The sequence below is a fragment of the Erinaceus europaeus genome, chromosome 5, assembly GCF_950295315.1.
Source record: "Erinaceus europaeus chromosome 5, mEriEur2.1, whole genome shotgun sequence".
NCBI classification, from domain to species: domain Eukaryota; kingdom Metazoa; phylum Chordata; class Mammalia; order Eulipotyphla; family Erinaceidae; genus Erinaceus; species Erinaceus europaeus.
In genome coordinates, this window is record NC_080166.1 from 9,188,241 (window position 1) to 9,209,336 (window position 21,096).

The window sequence follows — 21,096 nt, forward strand, 5'->3', positions numbered from 1 at the left end:
CTTTTTGCCACTAGGGTCTCACTGTAGTATTGTGTCTATGCAACCCCACCACTCTTGGTGGAGACTTTATTCTAGATCAGAAGAGAGAGACAAAAGGAGAGAGGAAGGGAGAGAGAGAGAGAGAGAACAAGATACCACAGCGCCTCTCTAACGCTTGTGAAGTTTCCACTGTCCTTGGTCCTCTTAGGCAGCGGCTAGAGGATCCAACCCAGGTCTGTATACAGAAAGCGTCTGCTCTACAGGTGAACAATTTCCAGATACATGCGGTATTTTGTTTGTTTGGTTTTTCATATTAAAAGACAGGATAGATGCATAAGTGTATGTTTGCAAAACATTAATAACAGATAAGAAAGAAAACACTCACAGACTACCAAAGATGGCATAAAATGGATGGTTTTTCAATCTGGAAAGAGTTAAGAGAAAGGTAAATTTGAAGATAAGAGAGTGTCAAACTTCTTTTAGATAATTCAGGTCTCCAGACAGATTGCATACCAAGATAGCAAAGAAATTCAAATGTCATCACAAAGCTACCCTAAGCATAGCTATGTCATCATGAAAAACAGGAAAATTACTAGAATGTTGGGGAAAGGCGAATGTCATCTTAAGATTTTTAAAAAACACAGGACCATTAGAAACAACCACGAGGTCACTAAGAATAAGTCTTTCAAAATAACTCTGAGTTCCTTTTGGACCGGCTGCCAGGTTGGTACATTTTGGGAATACCACAGCATGAGATCATCAACAAAATATATAACAAGTCTCTTGCTATATCCTTGGGCGAGATTAAAGGAGAAAAGTAAATCAGATGACAGTAGTTAGGCAGCATTATAACTGAATTAACAGCCATACTCCCAAATTCATGGGTCTGTGCCAATATAGAAGAGGCTAGCTCTTCTATGATTTGCAACCAAGCTTGGTTCTCACAGCACTTTGCACATAACTCGATTATAGCAATTATCACACTGCATTATAGTTATATAATTACATGTCTACTATTCCCTATAGCCTGTGAGTTCCCTGAAGGAATTATTACATTCTAGCCATCTTGTTATCCTGAGAAGGGAGCATGGGACTGGCAAAGAGTAGACTATTTGATACATGTTTATAAATTTTAATTAAATGAAAGCTTTGAAGGAGTCATTTCATGATTTCATGATTTCATGGGGGATAGGGGAGAAATTCCCAATATGTTGGATGACAGAAGAAAAACGTCAAAACGTTCTTGACAAGCATCAACAATGAGCAGCCAGAGCTTACACAATGAAATTTAACAGAGATAGAAGTAATGTCTGGGATTTGGAATTAAACAGCAAAGAATGGGTGGGGGGCCAGGCGGTAGTGCAGCAGTTAAGCGCACATGGTAGAAAGCACCAAGGACCGGCATAGGGATCTCGGTTTGAGCCTCTGGTTCCCCACCTGCAGGGGAGTTGTTTCACAGGTGGTAAAGCAGGTCTGCAGGTCTCTGTCTTCCCTTCTTCTCTCCATTTCTCTGTGCTATCCAACAACAACGACATCAACAATAACAGCCAGAACAATGATAAAACAAACAAACAAACAAAAAACAAGGGCACCAAAAGGGAAAAAAATTGACTCCAGGAGCAGTGGATTCGTGGTGCAGGCACCGAGCTCCAGTGATAACCCTGGAGGAAAAACAAACAAACAAACAAACAAAAACCAAAAAAACAGCAAAGAGCAAAACTCTGCCAAGAACAGAATGGAAAAGACTTGATAAACCAGGTAAGTGTTTTGACAGCATATCAAATATGAGCCAGCGAGGCGCTGTGGTCACATTATCGACCCTGAGAGACATGCAGGGTCTGAAGAAGAGAGAGGAGAGCGTCCCTGGTGAGATCACAGGAAGAGAGTCATGTTTCTGGATATGCGTTTACGAGAACCACCACAATTTAAGACTTGTTTAGATGAACACAATTGCATGGTGATGGGCCTGGAGAGTGCCTATTATGGGAACTAGCTGGAGAAAGGCAAGATATTTAACTTGGAAAATGATAGCCAAGTCTCATGAATAACAGTCTAGGGAAGATATATGACTTGCAAAGTGTGGTTCCACAAAGCAGAACTGAGTTGGTTTTAACAAAGAAGCAGAAAGTAACATTTTTGGTAAATGACAGTAAATTGTGACCATTAAAACTCTTCAAACGTGGCACAGAAACACACTTTCTGAGACCCCAGTCTCCAATGCTGTGGAAGTACTCAGTCTGAGATGGCACAGTCACACCTCGAAATTTGACAAGAGTGAATTCCTATCTGATGTAACAAGTTTGACTAAGTAAGATCTGATATGACATATGCAGTTTTATTTTTATAAGATGAAACAACTGAAAGGTAGAATGCCCTAGCGGGCCTCAAAAGTGATGGGCAATTTTGCCTACACAACTTTGCTGTCCTGTACTTTTAAAAAGGATCATTTAGACCACTGCTGTAAATGCCAGCACAACCCAGAATTCAGGTCATTTGTAAAACACGGTCTTGCCTTGTGCACCTCAGGTCTTTTCAAAATGCCAGTAGGTATGGTGGCCAGGAACTTTACTCTACTACAGAGGCACACTGTAAACACAGGAGCAATCAAGTAGTAGATTGCTCCATGCTACCATCATGCTTTCTCAATCAAGTAGTAGATTGCTCCATGCTATCATCATGCTTTCTCAATCAAGTAGTAGATTGCTACATGCTATCATCATGCTTTCTCTCTTTTGTATACTGACTCCCAGACTTAGTGACCGGTTTGCCAAAACAACAATAAGACACCTCTGGCTGTTCAAATAACAAACAATATAGATTTAAATGCAATTTAAAAGTCCTACTTCAAATACCTTCAATAGTTCATTACAATGCCAGACATTCACATCTACATGCTTACGATTGATTCAAAGTACAACCAGAATTCGAATGTTAACTAAAACGTGACTAATGTCAGTGCAATATATAACCAAGTCAATTTTTCAATGCATTTTGACTAAATGTAAAAGATCATCTGTTTTTGCAGCAAACAAGTCTGTGCCATTAATCATGCTTCCAGCTGCAACAACTCACATTCAAATTAAAACCATGAAATAGCATCCCAGTGTTAAGATTCACACAAACTGATCTTTTAACAGATTGTGAGAAAGAGAGGGGAAAAAAAAACATACATTAAAAGAAAAATCTGGAGAAAATGTTACACAATACAAACATCTGAAAGAGCTTAAGTATACAAGCAGAAAGAATTCTGGTTTTTTGAACTGCATAGGAATAGATGTTAAACAAAACTTACTGCTTGCTCTTAAACAATGGATACATCATAAAAAAAAAAAAAAAAACAGGTCTTTTTATAGCCACACGGTTGAGACTTTTGCTGTTTATATCTATCCGAGTCTCCGAATCCATAGTACTGCCAGGACTGTCCCCTCTGACTTGACTGGGAAACCAGACAGAGAGTCTGCCTGGGTTTCTTTTAGTCGAGTTCAGACTGTGTCCAAAACTGGCCCAAGAATCATCTCTTCTTCAGTTGCTACACTCCTGCCTGCCAGTTACACAGCTCCAAACATTTCCCTTCTAGCTACAGATATTAATATGTTTTGTTGTTTTAAAACTTGATTTAGAACTGCAACAGATAACTTTTCTTCCCCCTTGCAGGCTCCCCCAGGTCATCAAGCTGCAGCAATGTTCAAAGGATGCATCAGTGTTTCATTGCACATCAAAAACAAGGAAAGTGCCAGGAATCCACAAAGTGATACATTTGAGGTTTGCCATATCAAGCCTCTTCCAGTCCCAGGGAAGGTTTCGTGTGGTCAGTGCAGGGGCCAAGTGATGCACATGGATGCCTTGTACTTGCCCCTTTGTGTCCTCCTCTGGTGACCTGCCCCATTGAACTCCCTGGATAAGTTTCCCAGGGAGGGATGTTATTCAAAGAGGATGTGTTCCTCTGAGACTTTATTATTATTATTATTATTATTATTATTATTATTATTATTATTTGCCTCGAGGTCTGCACTACATTGCTATGGCATTGTACACTTTTGGAGTATAATCTGGTAAAATACTTTTTTTTTTTCTCTAGGTTCCCAGTTGACTCTTCTTCAAAAGAGTACCCTAACCCCAGACTATTTTTGAGAGAAAGGCCATAAGGAAATGGGGGAGGTTGTAGACAGCATAATGGTTATACAAAGAGTGTCTCACACCTGAGGCCCCAAAGTCCCAGGTTTAATCCCCTGTCATCACCATAAGCCATAACTGATTAGTAAAAATAAACAAATAATAAACTGAAAAATCAGGGGCCTGTGAAATAGTTCACCCAGATAGTGAACTGCAACTCTGCCGTGAGTTAAGTCTGGCCCTCACTACAGTGTAGAAACTTCAGTGCTTTGTGTCTCCCTCCCCTTTCTCTCTCTGTTTGCACCTTCCCCCTCTCTCTTACTATACACATGGAATTCTGAAGCAAAAACTTATAAAACTAGCAATTCCTTCATGCTTCAAGTAATGTAATAAAGCTGAATAATGTTCAAACCTATATTGTTATACTGAGGGGTTTCCTAAAGCACACTACTACTGCACATAATTTCAGAAAGCAGGATCTCAGGTTGGGGAGACAGCACAATGGTTATGCAAAAAGACTTTCATGCCTGAGGCTCTGATGTGTCAGATTCAATCCCAGCACCACCATAAACCAGAAGGGAGCAGTGTTCTGTTCAGAAAATAAAATAGTTAAAAATAATTTTCTTTTAAAAAGCGGAATTTCAGCAATATTTTTAGTCAAGATTAATTGATTAACTAATTTTTCTTGTCATTTCCAGAGCTTTCCTGCTCCAGGCTTTGTCAAAATACAAAGGTGGTGTGTGTGTGTGTGTGTGTGTGTGTGTGTGTGTGTGTGTGTGTGTGTGTGTGTGTGAGAGAGAGAGAGGGAGAGAGAGAGACAGACAGACAGACAGAGAGAGAGAGACAGACAGACAGAGAGAGACAGAATATCATAGATCATAGCATCGGAAAGACTTCATTCAATGCAGTGGGGGCCAAGCTCAAATGTGGGTCAGAGATATGGCAGAGCAGTTACATTATCCAAGTCGGCTATTTTGTTAGTCCTTAAATAATAATCCAAATAAGACATTACTAGAGAGAAATCAAGGGAGATGGGGAGATTAATTTATTTATTAATAAATAGGACATTACTATCCTAGTGATTTCTGCAAAAGTACAGTGTCTATGGATGATAAAGGAGGTGAGTTGTCATGGAGCCCTTATCCCAATCTGTGCCAACAGTTAAACTAAACCTCGTGAGACTAATACACACAACAAACTAGAAGAAGAAAGAAAGCCGTCCTTTGAGGAAATCACACAAAATGAATCTGTATTAACTAAGTTGAAAGGATGAGCAGTTTCCATTTCAACTTTGAAATTTCATCTGTTGCTGTTTATCTTCTTTCTTACCCAGAACTAACAAGATACAGAGATAAATAAAGTATTTCACAACCTGAGTCTCTTGTGATTTGTAACGGACATATGCATAAGATAAAGTGATTGGTAAAGCCAGCATGTATAGAGATGCATCGAAAAGCACAAGGACTTTTTCTAAATTCTAGATTTAAAGTGGAATAATTTTGGATCTTAACACATTGTCATATAATAGAGATTCATCTGCTGAAGAAGAAATAACATCCATACAATTTGATAAAGATTTGCAGAAATACACAATTCTGTGTCAAAAAAGAGTAGCAGTATCCAAGACAGTTCACATTAAAAAAATATATATATAAACATATCTGAATGTTGTCTGGAGTAAATCCCAATCTCACCTAATAACTAAACTCCCAAGGAACTACTTCTTCATTTAAAAAAAATATTTACTTAATTATTTATTTATTCCCTTTATTATTGTAGTTATTATTGTTGTTGTTATTGATGTTGTCCTTGTTGGACAGGACAGAGAGAAATGGAGAGAGGAGGGGAAAATAGAAAAGGGGAGAGAAGGATAGACACCTGCAGACCTGCTTCACCGACTGTGAAGCGACCACGCCAGTCCTTGCACTTTGCATGTTTCTACATTTTTAACTATGCAGCTTATATTACTAAGAACGTTTGAAATATATATATATATTTTTTTTTGGCCTCCAGGGTTATTGCTCCTGGAGAGAGATGGGGAGACAGAGAGATAGACAGCTGCATACCTGCTTCACCACTTGTGAAGCGACCCCCCCCCCCCCAGCAGGTGGGGAGCTGGGGCTCGAATCGGGATCCCTAAGCCGGTCCGTGCGCTTTGAGCCATGTGCACTTAACCCGCTGCGCTACCGCCCGACCCCCTGAAATAATTTTTTCACTGGAAAGCAACCCCAAAAAAGGGTCAGCAGTGCAGTGCTTCCTCCACAAAATATACTTACAAACATTTCCAATCAGAATATACATAAAAAAATTCTATAGTAGTATAATTTATATATACTGAACTTAATAAGCCACATATTTGAAATAAACAATTTAGTAGTTTTGGCATATGGAAGCATGTGCAACACAATAAATTACATATGATACAAAAAAGTATACATATTAATGCAATAATAATTGTTAATAAAGATAATCCCATCTATCACTCTCAGAAAGTTCTTTTAGGACTCTTTAAATTCTTTTTTTTAAACAACAGTTAAGTTCCGGGGTTGGGCGCTAGCGCAGCGGGTTAAGCACACGTGGTACAAAGGTAGGGGCCTGCATAAGGATCCTGGTTCCAGCTACAGGCTCCCCACCTGCAGGGGCGTCGCTTCACAGGCAGTGAGGCAGGTCTGCAGGTGTCTGTCTCTCCCCTTCTCTGTCTTCCCCTCCTCTCTCCATTTCTCTCTGTCCTATCCAACAAGGAACGACATCAACAACAACAATAATAACCACAACAAGGGCAACAAAAAAGGGGAAAAATGGCCTCCAGGATCAGAGGATTCATGGTGCAGGGACTGAGCCCCAGCAATAACCCTGGAGGCAAAATAAATAAATAAATTAATTAATTAAATAAAATTTTAAAACAGTAAGTCCTTTTTATTATCTTTATTTATTTTTATTTTTATTTTTTTTGGATAGAGACAACCAGAAATTGAGAGGGATGTGGGGAGGGAGAGAGGGAGAGAGACAGAGAGACACCTGAAGCCTTGCTTCACCACTTACAAAGCTTGCCACCTGTAGATGGAAACCCGGGCCTTGAACCCAGGTCCTTGGCATTGTAACATGTGCGCTCAACCAGGTGTGCCACTACCGGGCCCTGACTGAATTCTTTCACTCCGTTTTTTTGCCTTTGTGTTTGTCACTACTCACAGGCAATCAATGATCTCTATTGTCATTAAATGTTGGTTTGCAATTTCTAGGAAAAAAAAATTGGGGGGGGTCTTTTTCCCCCCTCTTCATTCTTTCAAGTGTGTGTGTGTGTGTGTGTGTGTGTGTTGAAAGAGAGAGAGGAGAGAGGGAGAGGGAAAGGAGTAGGAGGAAGAGGGGAAAGAGAAGGGAGGAGAGAGGAGGGGTGGGAGGAGGGGAAGGGTGAGAGAGGGTGAGAGAAGAAGTAGAAGGGGTAAGAGTGGGAGGGGAAAAGGGATGGGAGAGGGTGGGGGAAGGAAGTGGAAGGAAGAGGATAAGGGAGGGGGTGGGAAAGGAAAGGAGAGTAGGGGAGAGGGAGTTGGGAGGAGGAAAAGGGAGGAGCTGGGGACATGACAACACCTGGGCTTAACTCAATGCCAAGGTGACCAGATGTGCAGCTGGGGCATGAGCCCAGCAAGGCATGCTTCCTATCAGGTGAGCTACCTTCCAGTCCCACATTTCGTATGAAAATTAAACTGGTACATTCTTTTTCTCCTTTTCAGATAGAGTCAGAGAGGAATTTGAGAAAGGAGGAAGAGATGTAGAGGGAGATACTTAAGTGGACTCTAAATTTATTATCTAGTATGGGAATCCTTTTTGTTTGTTTGCTTTTTTAAAAAAATTTTTATTTATTCCCTTTTGTTGCCCTTGTTGTTTTATTGCTGTAGTTGTTGTTGATCTCGTTGTTGTTGGATAGGAGAGAAATGGAGAGAGGAGACAAAGAAGGGGAGAGAAAGACAGACAGACACCTGCAGTCCTGTTTCACTGCTTATGAAGCGATTCCCCTGCAGGTGGGGAGCCGGGGGCATGAACCGGGATCCTTACACTGGTCCTTGTGCTTAGCACCACCTGCGCTTAACCCGCTGTGCTACCGCCCAACTCCCTGTTTGTTAGCTTTTTAAAGACTTATTTATTAATGAGAAAGGAGGAGAGAGAGAAAGACACAGACATCACTCTGGTACTTGTGCTGCTAGAGATTGAACTCAGGACCTCTTGAGAGTTTAATGCTTTATCCACTGCACCACCTCCCAGACCACAGGAATCTTTTTTTATTTTATTTTATTTTATTTTATTTTATTTTATTTTATTTTCAGGAATCTTATTTTATGGGCTTTTTTATCTGCCTCCTTTCACTGGGCAAAATTACTCTGAGATTGGACTAGCTCTTGTATGTACTTTAGTTTTAGATTCTATAGTTCAGAATTATGCAAACATGGAAGCATTCATGCTTACTTGGTTATCTTAGGGTAACAGTATGAAATCTAGTAGAGGGAGTCGGGTGGTAGCACAGTGGGTTAAGCACATATGGAGTGAAGCACAAGGACCAGTGTAAGGATCCTGGTTCAAGCACAGGGCTCCCTGTTCAAGCAGGGGAGTCGCTTCACAGGCGGTGAAGCAGATCTGCAGGTGTCTATCTTTTCTTCCCCCTCTCTGTCTTCCCCTCCTCTCTCCATTTCTCTGTGCTATCTAACAAAGACAACATCAATAACAACAACAACAATAACTACAACAACAATAAAAAGGGCAACAAAAGGGAAAATAAATAAATAAATAAAAGAAATCTAGTCTGATTAATGTCCTCGGTCTTGCATTTCATTGCATTTGATACATTGTTGCCTTTTTCCCATGTTCTTTCGGTTTTGGTTATCTTTATTTATATCTCAATCTCTACATTGCTGTCTCTTTTAGTTGAAGAAGTGTATCTCATCACCAGTTATCGCTGAAATCATTTTTTATGTCACAGTATTATAAGAGTGAATTTTAATCTATTTACATTTATTATAATTACTGATATATTGTTTTTGCTAGCTCATAATTTTTATTGGCAATTTTGTTTTGCTATTTTTTTCCATTATTGCATTTTGCTAAATTTTTCAAGTATCCTTTCCTTTCTGCCCTGATAGTGGGTTTTTTTGTTGGCATTGTTGTTGTTTGTTCTGTTTTGCTTTGTTTTCCACAGCACTGCTCAGCTCTGGCTTCTGGTGGTATCTGGGATTGAACCTGGGACTCTAGATCCTCAGGCATAAAAGTCTTTTTGCATAACTATTATGTTACTCCCTATCCTATTTTCTTGTCTAAAAGAGGTACTCAGGAAAAAAAAAGTTGTGGGCCAGGTGGTGGTGAACCTGGTTGAACGCACATGTTAAAATGTGTAAGGACCTGAGTTTGAGCCCCTGGTCTCCACCTGCAGGGGGAAAGCTTTGCAAGTGGTGAAGCAGGGCTTCAGGTGTCTCTCTGTCTCTCTCCCTCTGTAACACCCCCTTCCCTCTCAATTTCTGACTGTCTCTATCCAATAAATAAATAAAGATAATTTTTTAATTAATTTAATTAAATTTTAAAAGTTGCACATTATAGAAAAGGGAAAATTGTATTTGATTCTGTAAATATTCCTTTAATTTTCTTAATACCTAAGTTAGCAGCTATCTTTTATGTATAATTATTTATGTATTTTTATATTTCGAATACAGTTTTCTCCCTAATTTTTAAAGACACAGATACATTTAAACTAATTTTCTTTTGTTAATTACAACTTATACTCTGTAAGAAATGGATATATTTTCTTTTTAAAATTTAATTAATTAATTAATTAATTTTGAAATGGATATATTTTCAAGGTAAATTATCCGTACCTGACTCAACAATACCCCATGTTAAAGTCTGAAATAATTTGTTTATGTGTTCTTCTGTGATTATAACTAGTGGTTTCTTTTTCTTACAATTTGTCTAGATGTAAGTCTTTTCTTGACACTCAAAGGGCTTATTACAAAAGAATATTCTTCTGCCCACTCCCATATATGAGGATTTTTTTCTATTATTTTTTTTTTCATTTCCTCTAATTTCTCTTTAACTTTTAGAAAGTTCTTCTTAAAGTGATGATGTAAGTCATCTATTTTCTATGTATATAATTTTTTTTCTCTCATAAAAATATTTATTTTGAGTCTTCCAGTGGATAAGATAAAGCAGTAAAAAGAAGCCTTAGACTTTCAAGCGTGAGGTCTTAAGTTTGATCTCTGGCACTGCATATGCTAGAGCGATGTTCTGTTTCTCTCTCATAGATTAATTAATTAATAAGTAAATTAAATAATTTCTTTTGCAAAGCATTCTAATGAAATTTCTTCAGTCAATATTTGGTTTTATTAATTTATATCTGAGTTGAGGCAACTGATATTTTCATTTTCAAGTCAAATTTTAATTTCTCAAGTTCTGATTTAGATTTTTTTTTCTAAATATGAAACCTTTGTAAAGCTCTCTGAATGTCTTCTTCTGATCACTTTAATACCTCTAATTTCTTGGGCCTTTTTTCTTGTGATTTGAGCTGGAGGTCTTGCCTCTTCTTCTTCTCCTCCTCCTCCTCCTCCTCCTCCTCCTTCTTTTTCTTCACGGTGTTGATTCTCTTTATATAGCGACATGTCTTAGTTATATACTTATCTTTTGTTTGCATATCTGTTTGCCAGTTCTTTTGTTTACCATTGTCTGTTTCCAGTGATTAATAGGGACAGACAAGTGGCTTCCCTTCTGCGTGTGGGCTTTCTAACCCACCTGGCAGTCGCTACATGATTGGGGCACTGCCCCGCCTCTCTGAGGCCAGCACCCACACTCAAGGATTTAGTTTGTGGATAAACACAGCTGCTGTGGGCTACTTAACACAAGGAGAGAAGAAAAATAAAGGCACGGCTCCAAATGTAAGCCCCAATTAATAAGTCTGATCAACTCCCTGATGGATCCCCTTCCCTTTCATGTTTCCATTGTACGCACTTCATGTTTTCCTTTGCTCTATTGTAGACTGAAATCTGTCTTTGTCATAAGTTTGATTTTTTTAATGTTTGTTTGTCTCCTTTTTTTTTTTTGTCACTTCAAATTTTTGGCTTGGGGAAGGGACTAGACATATTAAATAATCAGCCCTCAACTTTCAACCACAGGTATTTCATGAATTTGTATTTGAAATAATAAATAAATTTCTACGACAGATTCTTCGTCTTACCCCTCAGAGTGATACCATTAGATATACACCAAAGATAAATGAGTTTAAAGATTAAAATAAATACTCTGGATTCTCTTCAGAGCATATGCCTTCTGCCATTCTCTAAAGACTAAAATCATCAACAGACTTCAATAAAACTTCAGCAATACCTTAGAACGTTAGAAACTAAAATCACAAATTTATGACACTGCAAAACAAACTCACCATTCCATTTGGTTTGGTTCCAGAATATGCCAGAGAATCTGCCTAATCTGATAACCGATGAACTACAAACCTATCACCTTTTCAGCAATGGTCTCATTGCCATTCCAATGACAGAAATCTAGAAAATGTGTTAATTTTTTTCCCTGAGAATTCCCATAATGGATAGGATCATTATGACCTGCATCACTCTCCCATCAAAATATCAAACAAAAGGGTTCAGAGAGGTGAGGGGGAGACAGAGACAGACGTGTATGCATATCAGGGCAAGGAGTGTATCCTAAAGGTCTGGTTCATAGTATTTATTAAATATTCACTAAATAACCTTAACAACAACAAAATCTAACACTTTGCTTCTGAAAGTACTCAAGCTAGCTCCTTGCAGCATAATTTAGCAAATGTCTCTCCCCTGTCTTATGAATACAATGTTAGTTCAAGCTCATTCTCCACCTTTGTGACTTTCACTCCACGTTCTTTTTCAAGGACAGTCTTTTCTTCTGTGACATCTCCTCTGTCCTTTCAATGTAACCCTAATTGCATTTTGTATCCAATCCTCTTCTAGTGCTTCCTACCCCAGACTGCGACACTTCTCAAAGTTAACATATCAGTGATAATATTTTTGCCAAGTTAGTAATTGTCATTATTTTATGTATAGATTGCCTGCCTCACACTATACTTTACAGAGCCTTTGAGATTTGTCAAAATGTCTATTGTACCCATAAAAAGAAGTTCTAGTAAAGGACACATAGAGAAACAATCAGTGCATTACTATCCTGAGTCACATACTAGTTGGTTTATTCTAAACAGAAAAACAAGTACCACAATCTTCAGATTCTACAAAAAAAAAAAAAAAAAAAAAAAAAAAAGCAGCCTTGGAGAATTTAATCAAATACCTTGCCCAATGTCCCATAGCTTCTTCTGTTAGAAGAAAATATTGGTCTCTCGATTTCTGTGCTGTTGCTGCAAGATTACGTGAAACAAACACACAGCTATTAGGGCAGCCCCTGGGAGAAACAGAAATACTGATTCCCCTGTGAGGAATAAGAAGTTGAGCTAAGAACCCAACAGAAATATTCTGTGAGGAAGATTGGGAGAATTGGGACATAGGAAATGGCCCGATTGTCTCTAAAGTAGAAACAGTTCAATGACCGGCAACCTCAGATGTTCATGAGATCCCAACTACTAAGGATGAGGGGAGGGCTGTCAAAAGTCTAACAAAGTCTTTTCCAGAAAATCCACTGGGGGAGGAGGTAGACTGTTCGGTACTAAGCAATAACTAGGAAGAAAGATTTTACTTTTTCCCCCATAGCACTTCTCCAAAAAAAAAAAAAAAAAATTAAGGTCAGGTCTATCTACATTAGCCAGTAACAGATTTCTGGGCCCTTCGAATCATTTGTTTGGCTCTGCTGACTGTTTGGCTCAATTTTCCCTTAGCAAGTGTAAAAAACGCTTGAACACCACCACCCTGGGATCTTGTTCAACCAATTCAGATAGCCGTGGCCTTTTAACTCACATCCAAGTGACTTGGCTGTATACCAATATCATTTCCCCTAGTATAGCCAGGAGTTAACTGGTGTTGCTGTTCCAGAAAGGCCTGGTTCTTTTCCTAGATAAAAAAACTATACCATGACATTTCAATCACTCAATATTCCACATCACACTGGATCCATAACTATAAAAAAGAGAATTAGTAGAAATACCACCATCTACTAAGATTTTTCTCTTGGGGAGCTTTAGGTAATTTAACTTTTCTCTTCCAACCCAGTCCCTTAGGAAATAAACAGAGATGATTTATGAAAGCTTACGGATTACAGATAAGAAAACAACAACACAACGTTCCACCACAGAAGGGGACAGAGAATCTCCAATTCTGCTTGCTGAACTACGTTTCTACCAAATACGTAATTTGGACGTTTCTGTGAGTACAGGCTGACTGTGGTTTAGTCTCTAGCATGGTCCTAATAAGGTCAGTGGACCTGGCGATACTCAGGTCCCCACCTGTGGACGTGGCCTGATTTGCCCCCACCACCCACTCCACACACTGTCAAGACTCTTATGGTCATATTTTCTTACTGCTGTTCCCACAGAAGTCCACATTTGGAGACATCTAAAATAGTTTTCAAATGGCAATTTGCTCATTCCTATACCAACAAGAAGTCTATGCAGTTTGACTTGTGCCTTAAAGCAATGTTGCAATAACATCATCAAGACAATGCACTGGTTTCTACTTCTTTTGACTTCTTTTTTTTTTTAATTTTTTATTTATTTATTCCCTTTTGTTGCCCTTGTTGTTTTTTTATTGTTGTAGTTATTATTGTTGTTGTTGTTGGATAGGACAGAGAGAAATGGAGAGAGGAGGGGAAGACAGAGAGGAGGAGAGAAAGATAGACACCTGCAGACCTGCTTCACCGCCTGTGAAGGGACTCCCCTGCAGGTGGGGAGCCGGGGTTCGAACCGGGATCCTTATGCTGGTCCTTGTGCTTTGCGCCACCTGCGCTTAACCCGCTGCACTACAGCCCTACTCCCCTGGTTTCTACTTCTTGTCTCCCCCTTTGTCTTTGTTGTACAACGTAACTTTCAGGGTCAGTGAGTACATTAAATTCATAGACGTTTAGTTAGGTTTCTTTTTAAAAACTTTTTAAAATAAGAGTCAGCATTGGAATACAAAGGGATACATCATATGTTAGACTGTACGAATACATCAAATAAAAATTAAAGAGTTATTATTTCCTCCAAAGTGTGTTTTAATGAAAGGAAGATTCTGAAAGGAAGACAACTTTACTTCAGTGAAAGGCATCAAATAGAGTACAGAAAGCAGAAGTTAAAAGGAGTGGACAGCAGAGCCCTTTGGTTAGCATCTCAAGAAGTGTGCTGGGTACAGTTTCTGGAGAAGTTATGAAATGCAAATAACCTGGACAGATTCACAATGCTGGCAGATAACTAGCAAGATACAAAGAAGCAGCACCTTTCACTACGAGGAGGCATATTCTTCCAGGCAAACAAAGAAACAGGACAGAGTCAACATCTGTTTCCTATAACAGCTTGGCTGCTGAAAGAAGCAACTTAAAAAAAAAAAAAAAAAGGCTTAGCTGACAATCCTGAAAAATCATTCAATCACTATTGCCTGGGCTGGATTAAAGGGCTGGATAAATTCGTCCTGCACCTTCTACACAACTCTTCTCACCTTCTGCAAAAGGAAATCGGTCTTTTCTTGGGAGGAAAACATCAAGTGCAAACAAAAATCTTCATGAATTTTCCTTTTGACTGGCATCCAGCAGCAGCTAAAGCATACAAGCTAACTATGTGCCCATTAAATTGTCTCTGCCTGGCGCTGGGTGGTGGCGCACCTGGTTGAGCGCACATGTCACAATGCACAAGGACCCAGGTTTGAGACCCCAGTCCCCACCTGCAGGGGGAAAGCTTCAAAAGTGGTGGATCAGGTCTGCAGGTGTCTCTCTGTTTCTCTCCCCTCTCTACCACCCCCTTTCCCTCTCAATTTCTGGCTATCTCTATCCAATAAATAAATAAAAGATATTTTAAAAATAAAAAAAACATTTAAAGAAATTGTCTTTGCCTTTCTCAATTCCAGCTGGAAGGATGGACTGCCAAAGAATATATGGAGTGGGGGGTCCTGGTGCTGGCATACGTGGTTGAGCACAACTTGTTACAATGCACAAGGATCTGGGTTCCAGCCCCTGGTCTCTACCTGCAGGTGGAAAGCTTTGTGAGTGGTAAGGCGGTGTGGCAGGCATCTCTCTGTCTCTCTCCCTTTCTATTATCCCCTACCCTCTTGATTTCTGGCTGCTTCTATCCAATAAATAAAGGTAATAAAAGAACTACATATATAAAAGGATATATGGAGTGGTGGTGGTGGTCAGAATAAGAGTGGAGAAATAATTCACTAAAAACTTAGGAGGGAGAAAGAAAGTCAAGTGACAAAAAGAAACACAGTTCCAGAATTCTGTTAGGGAAACAACAAAGAATTCTGTTATGTGGATCCTCACTGACAAATAACAAACCAAACATGTCAAGAAATGAAATTTTCCTCTCTGGGTTCTGTCAGTTTGCAAATCAAATCATGAAATTCACCCACGCACACATAAAAATCTGTATGCAGATAGAACTAGAAACTTCGAAAGTGAGATTATTGTTCAGAGCTGAAATCACTGTAGCGCAGACCACAACTCTCAACTCTGCTGAATGCCAGGTGCTTCACTCACCTTAAATGATGTGGTTAAAAATATATGTGTGTGTGTGTGTGTGTGTGTGTGTGTGTGTGTGTGTGTACATCAAACAGAGAATGAAGGAAATTAAGAGGCACTACAATAGACAGAAGAGAGGATATCAAGAGTAATTTGAGAACAGCAAGAAGCGTGATGAGGTAGAGACCAAAAAAAAAAAAAAAAAAAAACTTTAATATTAACACAGGTCAGAATGACTAATATATATGCCAGGCCGCTAAAACAGAAACAAAGTACCTCCAATGAAATTTCTTCCAGAGACTTATTCAGCTTAAACAGGTATAGTGAAAATGAAAGACAAAATCACCTCATCTGAAGCAGAGAAGCATAGTCACAGAGAAAAATAGTGAATGATAGGTGATTTGTGTTCTTTTCAGGGGATTAGGGAAAACGGTGCCAGGGTACGATGTTTTTACAGTAAAGACAGAAACTATAATTGTAATGAACACAAATATGTAAAAAAATGTGAGTAACCAAGCTATGTGCTTGGCCTCCACCAGTTTAAGATTAGTCCTCACAAGGCTGCAAAGTAGGAATTATTATGTCTACATGCTACGGGTAAGGAAATGAAGACAACAAAAAGTGGACTTGCCTAGAATACAGAATAGCTGGGATTTGAAATAAATCATCAGGACAACTGCTAATTCTTTGAAATGATAATCTTCCTGTCTCTCTAGGATTACTGCTAGGTAACTTATACGATATCCAGGAAAAGAAAGATAATGTAGAGAAACTAATCACAACTGAAAGAGAAAGGATCTAAGATTAATTTCAACCACAGTGTCCCAAATGAAGGATATGCAGGAAAAAAATTCACTGAACAACATTATGCAATGTCCTCCACAGCCATCAGAACTAACACACATCTTTGCTGGGTGGTACTTTAAAGTCCTTTTCTTACTCTTTGCCCTAACCCAGCTGTCTAGCTCTATTCTAAACTCTGACAGCATCTCCCCAGACAATATTTTCAGTCACCTGCATGTGAGCTATTAGGCTTAGGCAAAAATTGCTAAAGTTGAGGGTCAGGTAGTGCAGCGTGTTAAGCACATATGGTGAGAAGCGCAAGGACTGGCGTAAGGATCCCAATTCGAGCCCCTGGCTCCCCACCTGCAGGGGAGTCGCTTCACAGGCGGTGAGGCAGGTCTGCAGGTGTCTGTCTTTCTCTCCCCCTCTGTCGTCCCCTCCTCTCTCCATTTCTCTCTGTCCTATCCAACAACGACGACATCAATAACAACAACAATAATAACCACAAGAAGGCTACATTGAGGCAAGCTCGGCAGTGGTGCTCCTAGCTGAGCAAAGACAGTACAGTGTACCAGGTCCTGGATGCAAGCCCCCAGTCGCTACCTCAGGCAAGAAGTTTCATGAATAGTGACATGGCGCTCTCTCTATTGCCTCCTTACTGTTCAAGTTCTGTCTCTATCCAAAGTAAGTAAAAACATTTAAAAATTAATTAATTTAGGGATGGGGAGAGAGCCTAATGGTTATGCAAAAAAACTTTCCTACTGGAATCTCTCAGTTCCCAGGTTCAATTCCAGGTGTATGCATATGTCACACACACACACACACACACACACACACACACACACACACACACACACAAATTCATTCTAAATATTCTAGACCTTTAAATAAAGAGAGGAAGAGAGTTACATATACACACACGAATTCATTCTAGATATTTTAGACCTTTAAATAGAGGAAGAGACTTACATACACCCACAGGTAAATTGAAGACAGCAAATCATTCTCACAATAGTGAAAATGCAGCATCCTTTCATACCACTAGATTTCTCCTGAATGGTCTAACCTTGTGTTATTTCTTGCATTGTGCTTTTTTAAAAATAAATGTATATATGCATATACACATATATATATTTTATTGTTGTTGTTATTGATGCCATTGTTGTTGGATAGGACAGAAAGAAATGGAGAGAAGAGGGGAAGACAGAGAGGGGGAGAGAGAGATAGACACCTACAGACCTGCTTCACCACCTGTGAAGCAACCCTCCTGCAGGTGGGGAGCCGGGGCTCGAACCAGGATCTTTAGGCCAGTCCTTGTACTTTGCTCCAGTGTGCTTAACCTGCTGTGCTACTGCTGATTCCCTTGCATTGTACTTTTATAATTATTATTCCCCCTTAATGCACTGCTTTCAAATTTTTCATTAACTTGTCATGAGTGTTTTCATCACAGAACTTGTGAGATTCTTGAGGGCAAGGAGTGTGCTACAAACATCTTTTAGTCCCAGTCTCTAGACTCACACTTGACCCACAGTTGTGCTAAAATGAATATAGAAGTGTTAAGAAAAGACCATATGGAAAAAGTTGATCAGAATGGGAATCACAGGGATTTTGAACCTAGCTTTTCTATGACTTAGAATACTAAGAGCTTAGTGAAGGAAGCATAAGTGAAGGAACTTGTACCTTATGTTAGAGTCCACTGAGAAAATCATCTCTTTCAGTCACTCAAATGAAACTGCAGGGTAGAAGGACTCATGCTCTAGTGAAATTTTTTATCTTCAGGACCATAAGTAAAATACAACATACCATCAGCCTCAAATCAATGTACATATTCCTATCCCTGTGTCACTACTTCTTCTCAGCCTCACCACAGAACATACAGAATGCACAGCAACCAAAGCATTTGCAGCAAAGCTCATAGTATCCACTCCATTACTGTGTTCATTCCAGCAGTTACCATGGCACTATTTTTTTTTTCACAAAATCAAACTGCTTGGCATCAGATTATTACCATGATTTAATTTGATTTTTTTATTGTACTAAATTCCAGTCAGTATAATAAAATCATAACAAAAATCCTTGAATTATTATTTGAATTATTATTTTTAACTATTGATATCATTCCAAAAATTTACTTTAAATGGCCTTATCAGCTGCTTCCCCCCCCCCCCCACTAAAATAGAGGTAGAAATAGAGAAATGGAGGGAGTCAGGAGGTGGTGCAGCGGGTTAAGCGCACGTGGCGCGAAGCACAAGGACCCGTGTAACAATCCCAGTTAGAGCCCAGGCTCCCCACCTGCAGGGGAGTCGCTTCACAGGCGGTAAAGCAGGTCTGCAGGTGTCTGTCTTCCCCTCCTCTCTCCATTTCTGTCTGTGCTGTCTAGCAACGACGACATCAATAACAACAACAATGATAACTACAGCAACAACAAAAAACAGCAAAGGCAACAAAAGGGAAAATAAATTTTTTAAAAAAGAAATAGAAAAATGGAAAAAAAAACCACAGCACCACCTGGAAGCTTCCCTCAGTACAGTGGGGGCTAGATCTGAACCTGAGTAACATGCATGGCAAAGCAGCCCACAAGTCAAGTGAGCTATTTTGCCATCCAATTTTTTTTTTTTTGCACTTGGAGAATACTCAATAAAAATTTGTCATCTGGTTCTATTGTTATATGGAAAACTGGGATATGTTATGTATGTACAAACTACTGTATTTACTGTCGAATGTAAAACATTTTAATTCCCCAATAAAGAAATTGGAAAAAAATTGTCATCTATGCTGGTAATATGAAATACTGAATGTAATCCACATTGAAAACCAATAGAATTCTCAACCCTTATGTTTTGATTACATAGACTTTTTTTTTTTTTTTTTTTTTTTACAATATGTCTTCTGACTTAAATATCCTGATCACCATTTAGCAAGAGGCTACCAGAGGCCATAAGGCAATATTGAAAATTTTAAGCTAATGTAAGTCTTTTAAGTTTTTTTCACAATGACTTCAAGAGCATTTATCCTTTATAATTTGTAGCCCCCAAAAAAAGTCTGAAAAGAAAATCAGGATTTATCTATCATGATTGGTCTTCAGTATTAATACTATTAAAAATGGTAGCTATACAATAGACAGCAGTAGACCTGTCCTACATACAATACTCAAATACCCCAGAAACATCCACCAATATGATAGTAAATAAAGGCATCAAACATGATTGACACGACATAATGTTTGTGTTTCAAATTCATCAAGCTTAAAAGAGTGCACAGAATAAGATAAAGAAAAGGGGGCAAAGAAAAAAAAAACAAGGAAAGGTCAATATCACAAAGTAATTATGGAAATGGAAAAAAACTTTCTTCGACGTCATTAAACTCACCAATATGATACTGAACTCAAAAGCATTTACCATTTTCTTGTGTCACTAGAGAATTTAGTAAGTGTGCTGAATTAACTGATTTCTTTGTTAACCTATTTGCATGGGTTAATACCCTGCTGACAAAAAATAACTAAAAACTCTGAGACAGTATAGCATGAATGACTGAGTGGTGTATACTTGGGGTACAGCTTATCCAAATAAATGTGCTTGGCCATTGGGAAAGATTTATTAATGGGGAGCAAATACCTTCTAAAACGATCAAGTAGAAAAAAAAAAAAGAAAAAAAGAAAAAAAACTGCTATATAAATGTAAACTACTAAAAAAAAGTTCTTTGTGCTAGATAATGTATGACTTATTTTTCTATTCCTATGTTAAAATTCTCTTCAGGTTTTTCATTCAAAAATAAACTTTTTAAAAGGAAAACCATAATGTTGTATATAAAAAGCATTAGTAGCATGATTCTTTAATTCATGAGAGATAATAAAATTCACATGACTTAGAACTAAAGAACCATCTTTAAAGACAAAGAGAAGGAAGTATTTCTAACAGTTGTATTGTCAAGAGAAAAGACATAATCACCTAATAGATTGACTAATAAGTATGTTTTAAAAAGAAGTAAGGCGTTGATACCGAACTAGTAAACATTAAAGCCAGACATATAAGTGATTTTAAATGATATACCTCCAAGTTCTTTTACATTCAAGATGGCATTCTGGAATGGCACTGCCTTTATACTAAAACCTACAATTAAAAAACAAAAACATAAAAAAAGAATTAGCAACTTAACACTTTAAAATGCTGATGATCAAATCCACTTGTACACAAATTAAGCATTATTTTTCATGGCTCAAATGTACAACAGAAACATAATTTCCAAGATAATTTAATATTCACCATTTTCTACCATTTATCAAAGTATAACCATGTATTACAGAAAAGCATGACTTATTTTTACAATATTGCCTTATTCTTTGAAAGTATATTGTCATTTAAAATTTTTTTTAATTGTAGGAAAGATAATTGGGTATAAAAGTTTAGGGGGGGGATGTTAAATCTGCTTGAACTTCTGCAACTAATTTCTAAAGCTAGTTTTCTTCTATATATAACTCAGTAACCTCAGAAATTAAAAAAAGCAAAATCCAAATTACAAATAGCTTACATTAAAAACATATAACATTTATATTAATGCTTTTTTAGAAGTATAAAACCTCTTTACTTTTTTTTAAATATTTATTTATTCCCT

At 38.3% G+C, this 21,096-nt stretch overlaps 1 protein-coding gene across 6 annotated transcripts in view; it reads right to left on the bottom strand.

The window, feature by feature from the left end:
- ARL15 (ADP ribosylation factor like GTPase 15) overlaps positions 1-21,096 on the bottom strand; it is a 486,820-nt gene that overhangs the window by 257,440 nt on the left and 208,284 nt on the right. For 4 of the 6 annotated variants that reach the window (XM_007518899.3, XM_060191030.1, XM_060191029.1 and 1 more), the window contains exon 3: positions 20,535-20,594. The exons of the other annotated variants lie outside the window; for them this stretch is intronic. In XM_007518899.3, the coding sequence (XP_007518961.1) occupies positions 20,535-20,594 (60 nt within the window). The remainder of the gene's footprint in view (positions 1-20,534; positions 20,595-21,096) is intronic. 6 annotated transcript variants of the gene reach the window in all.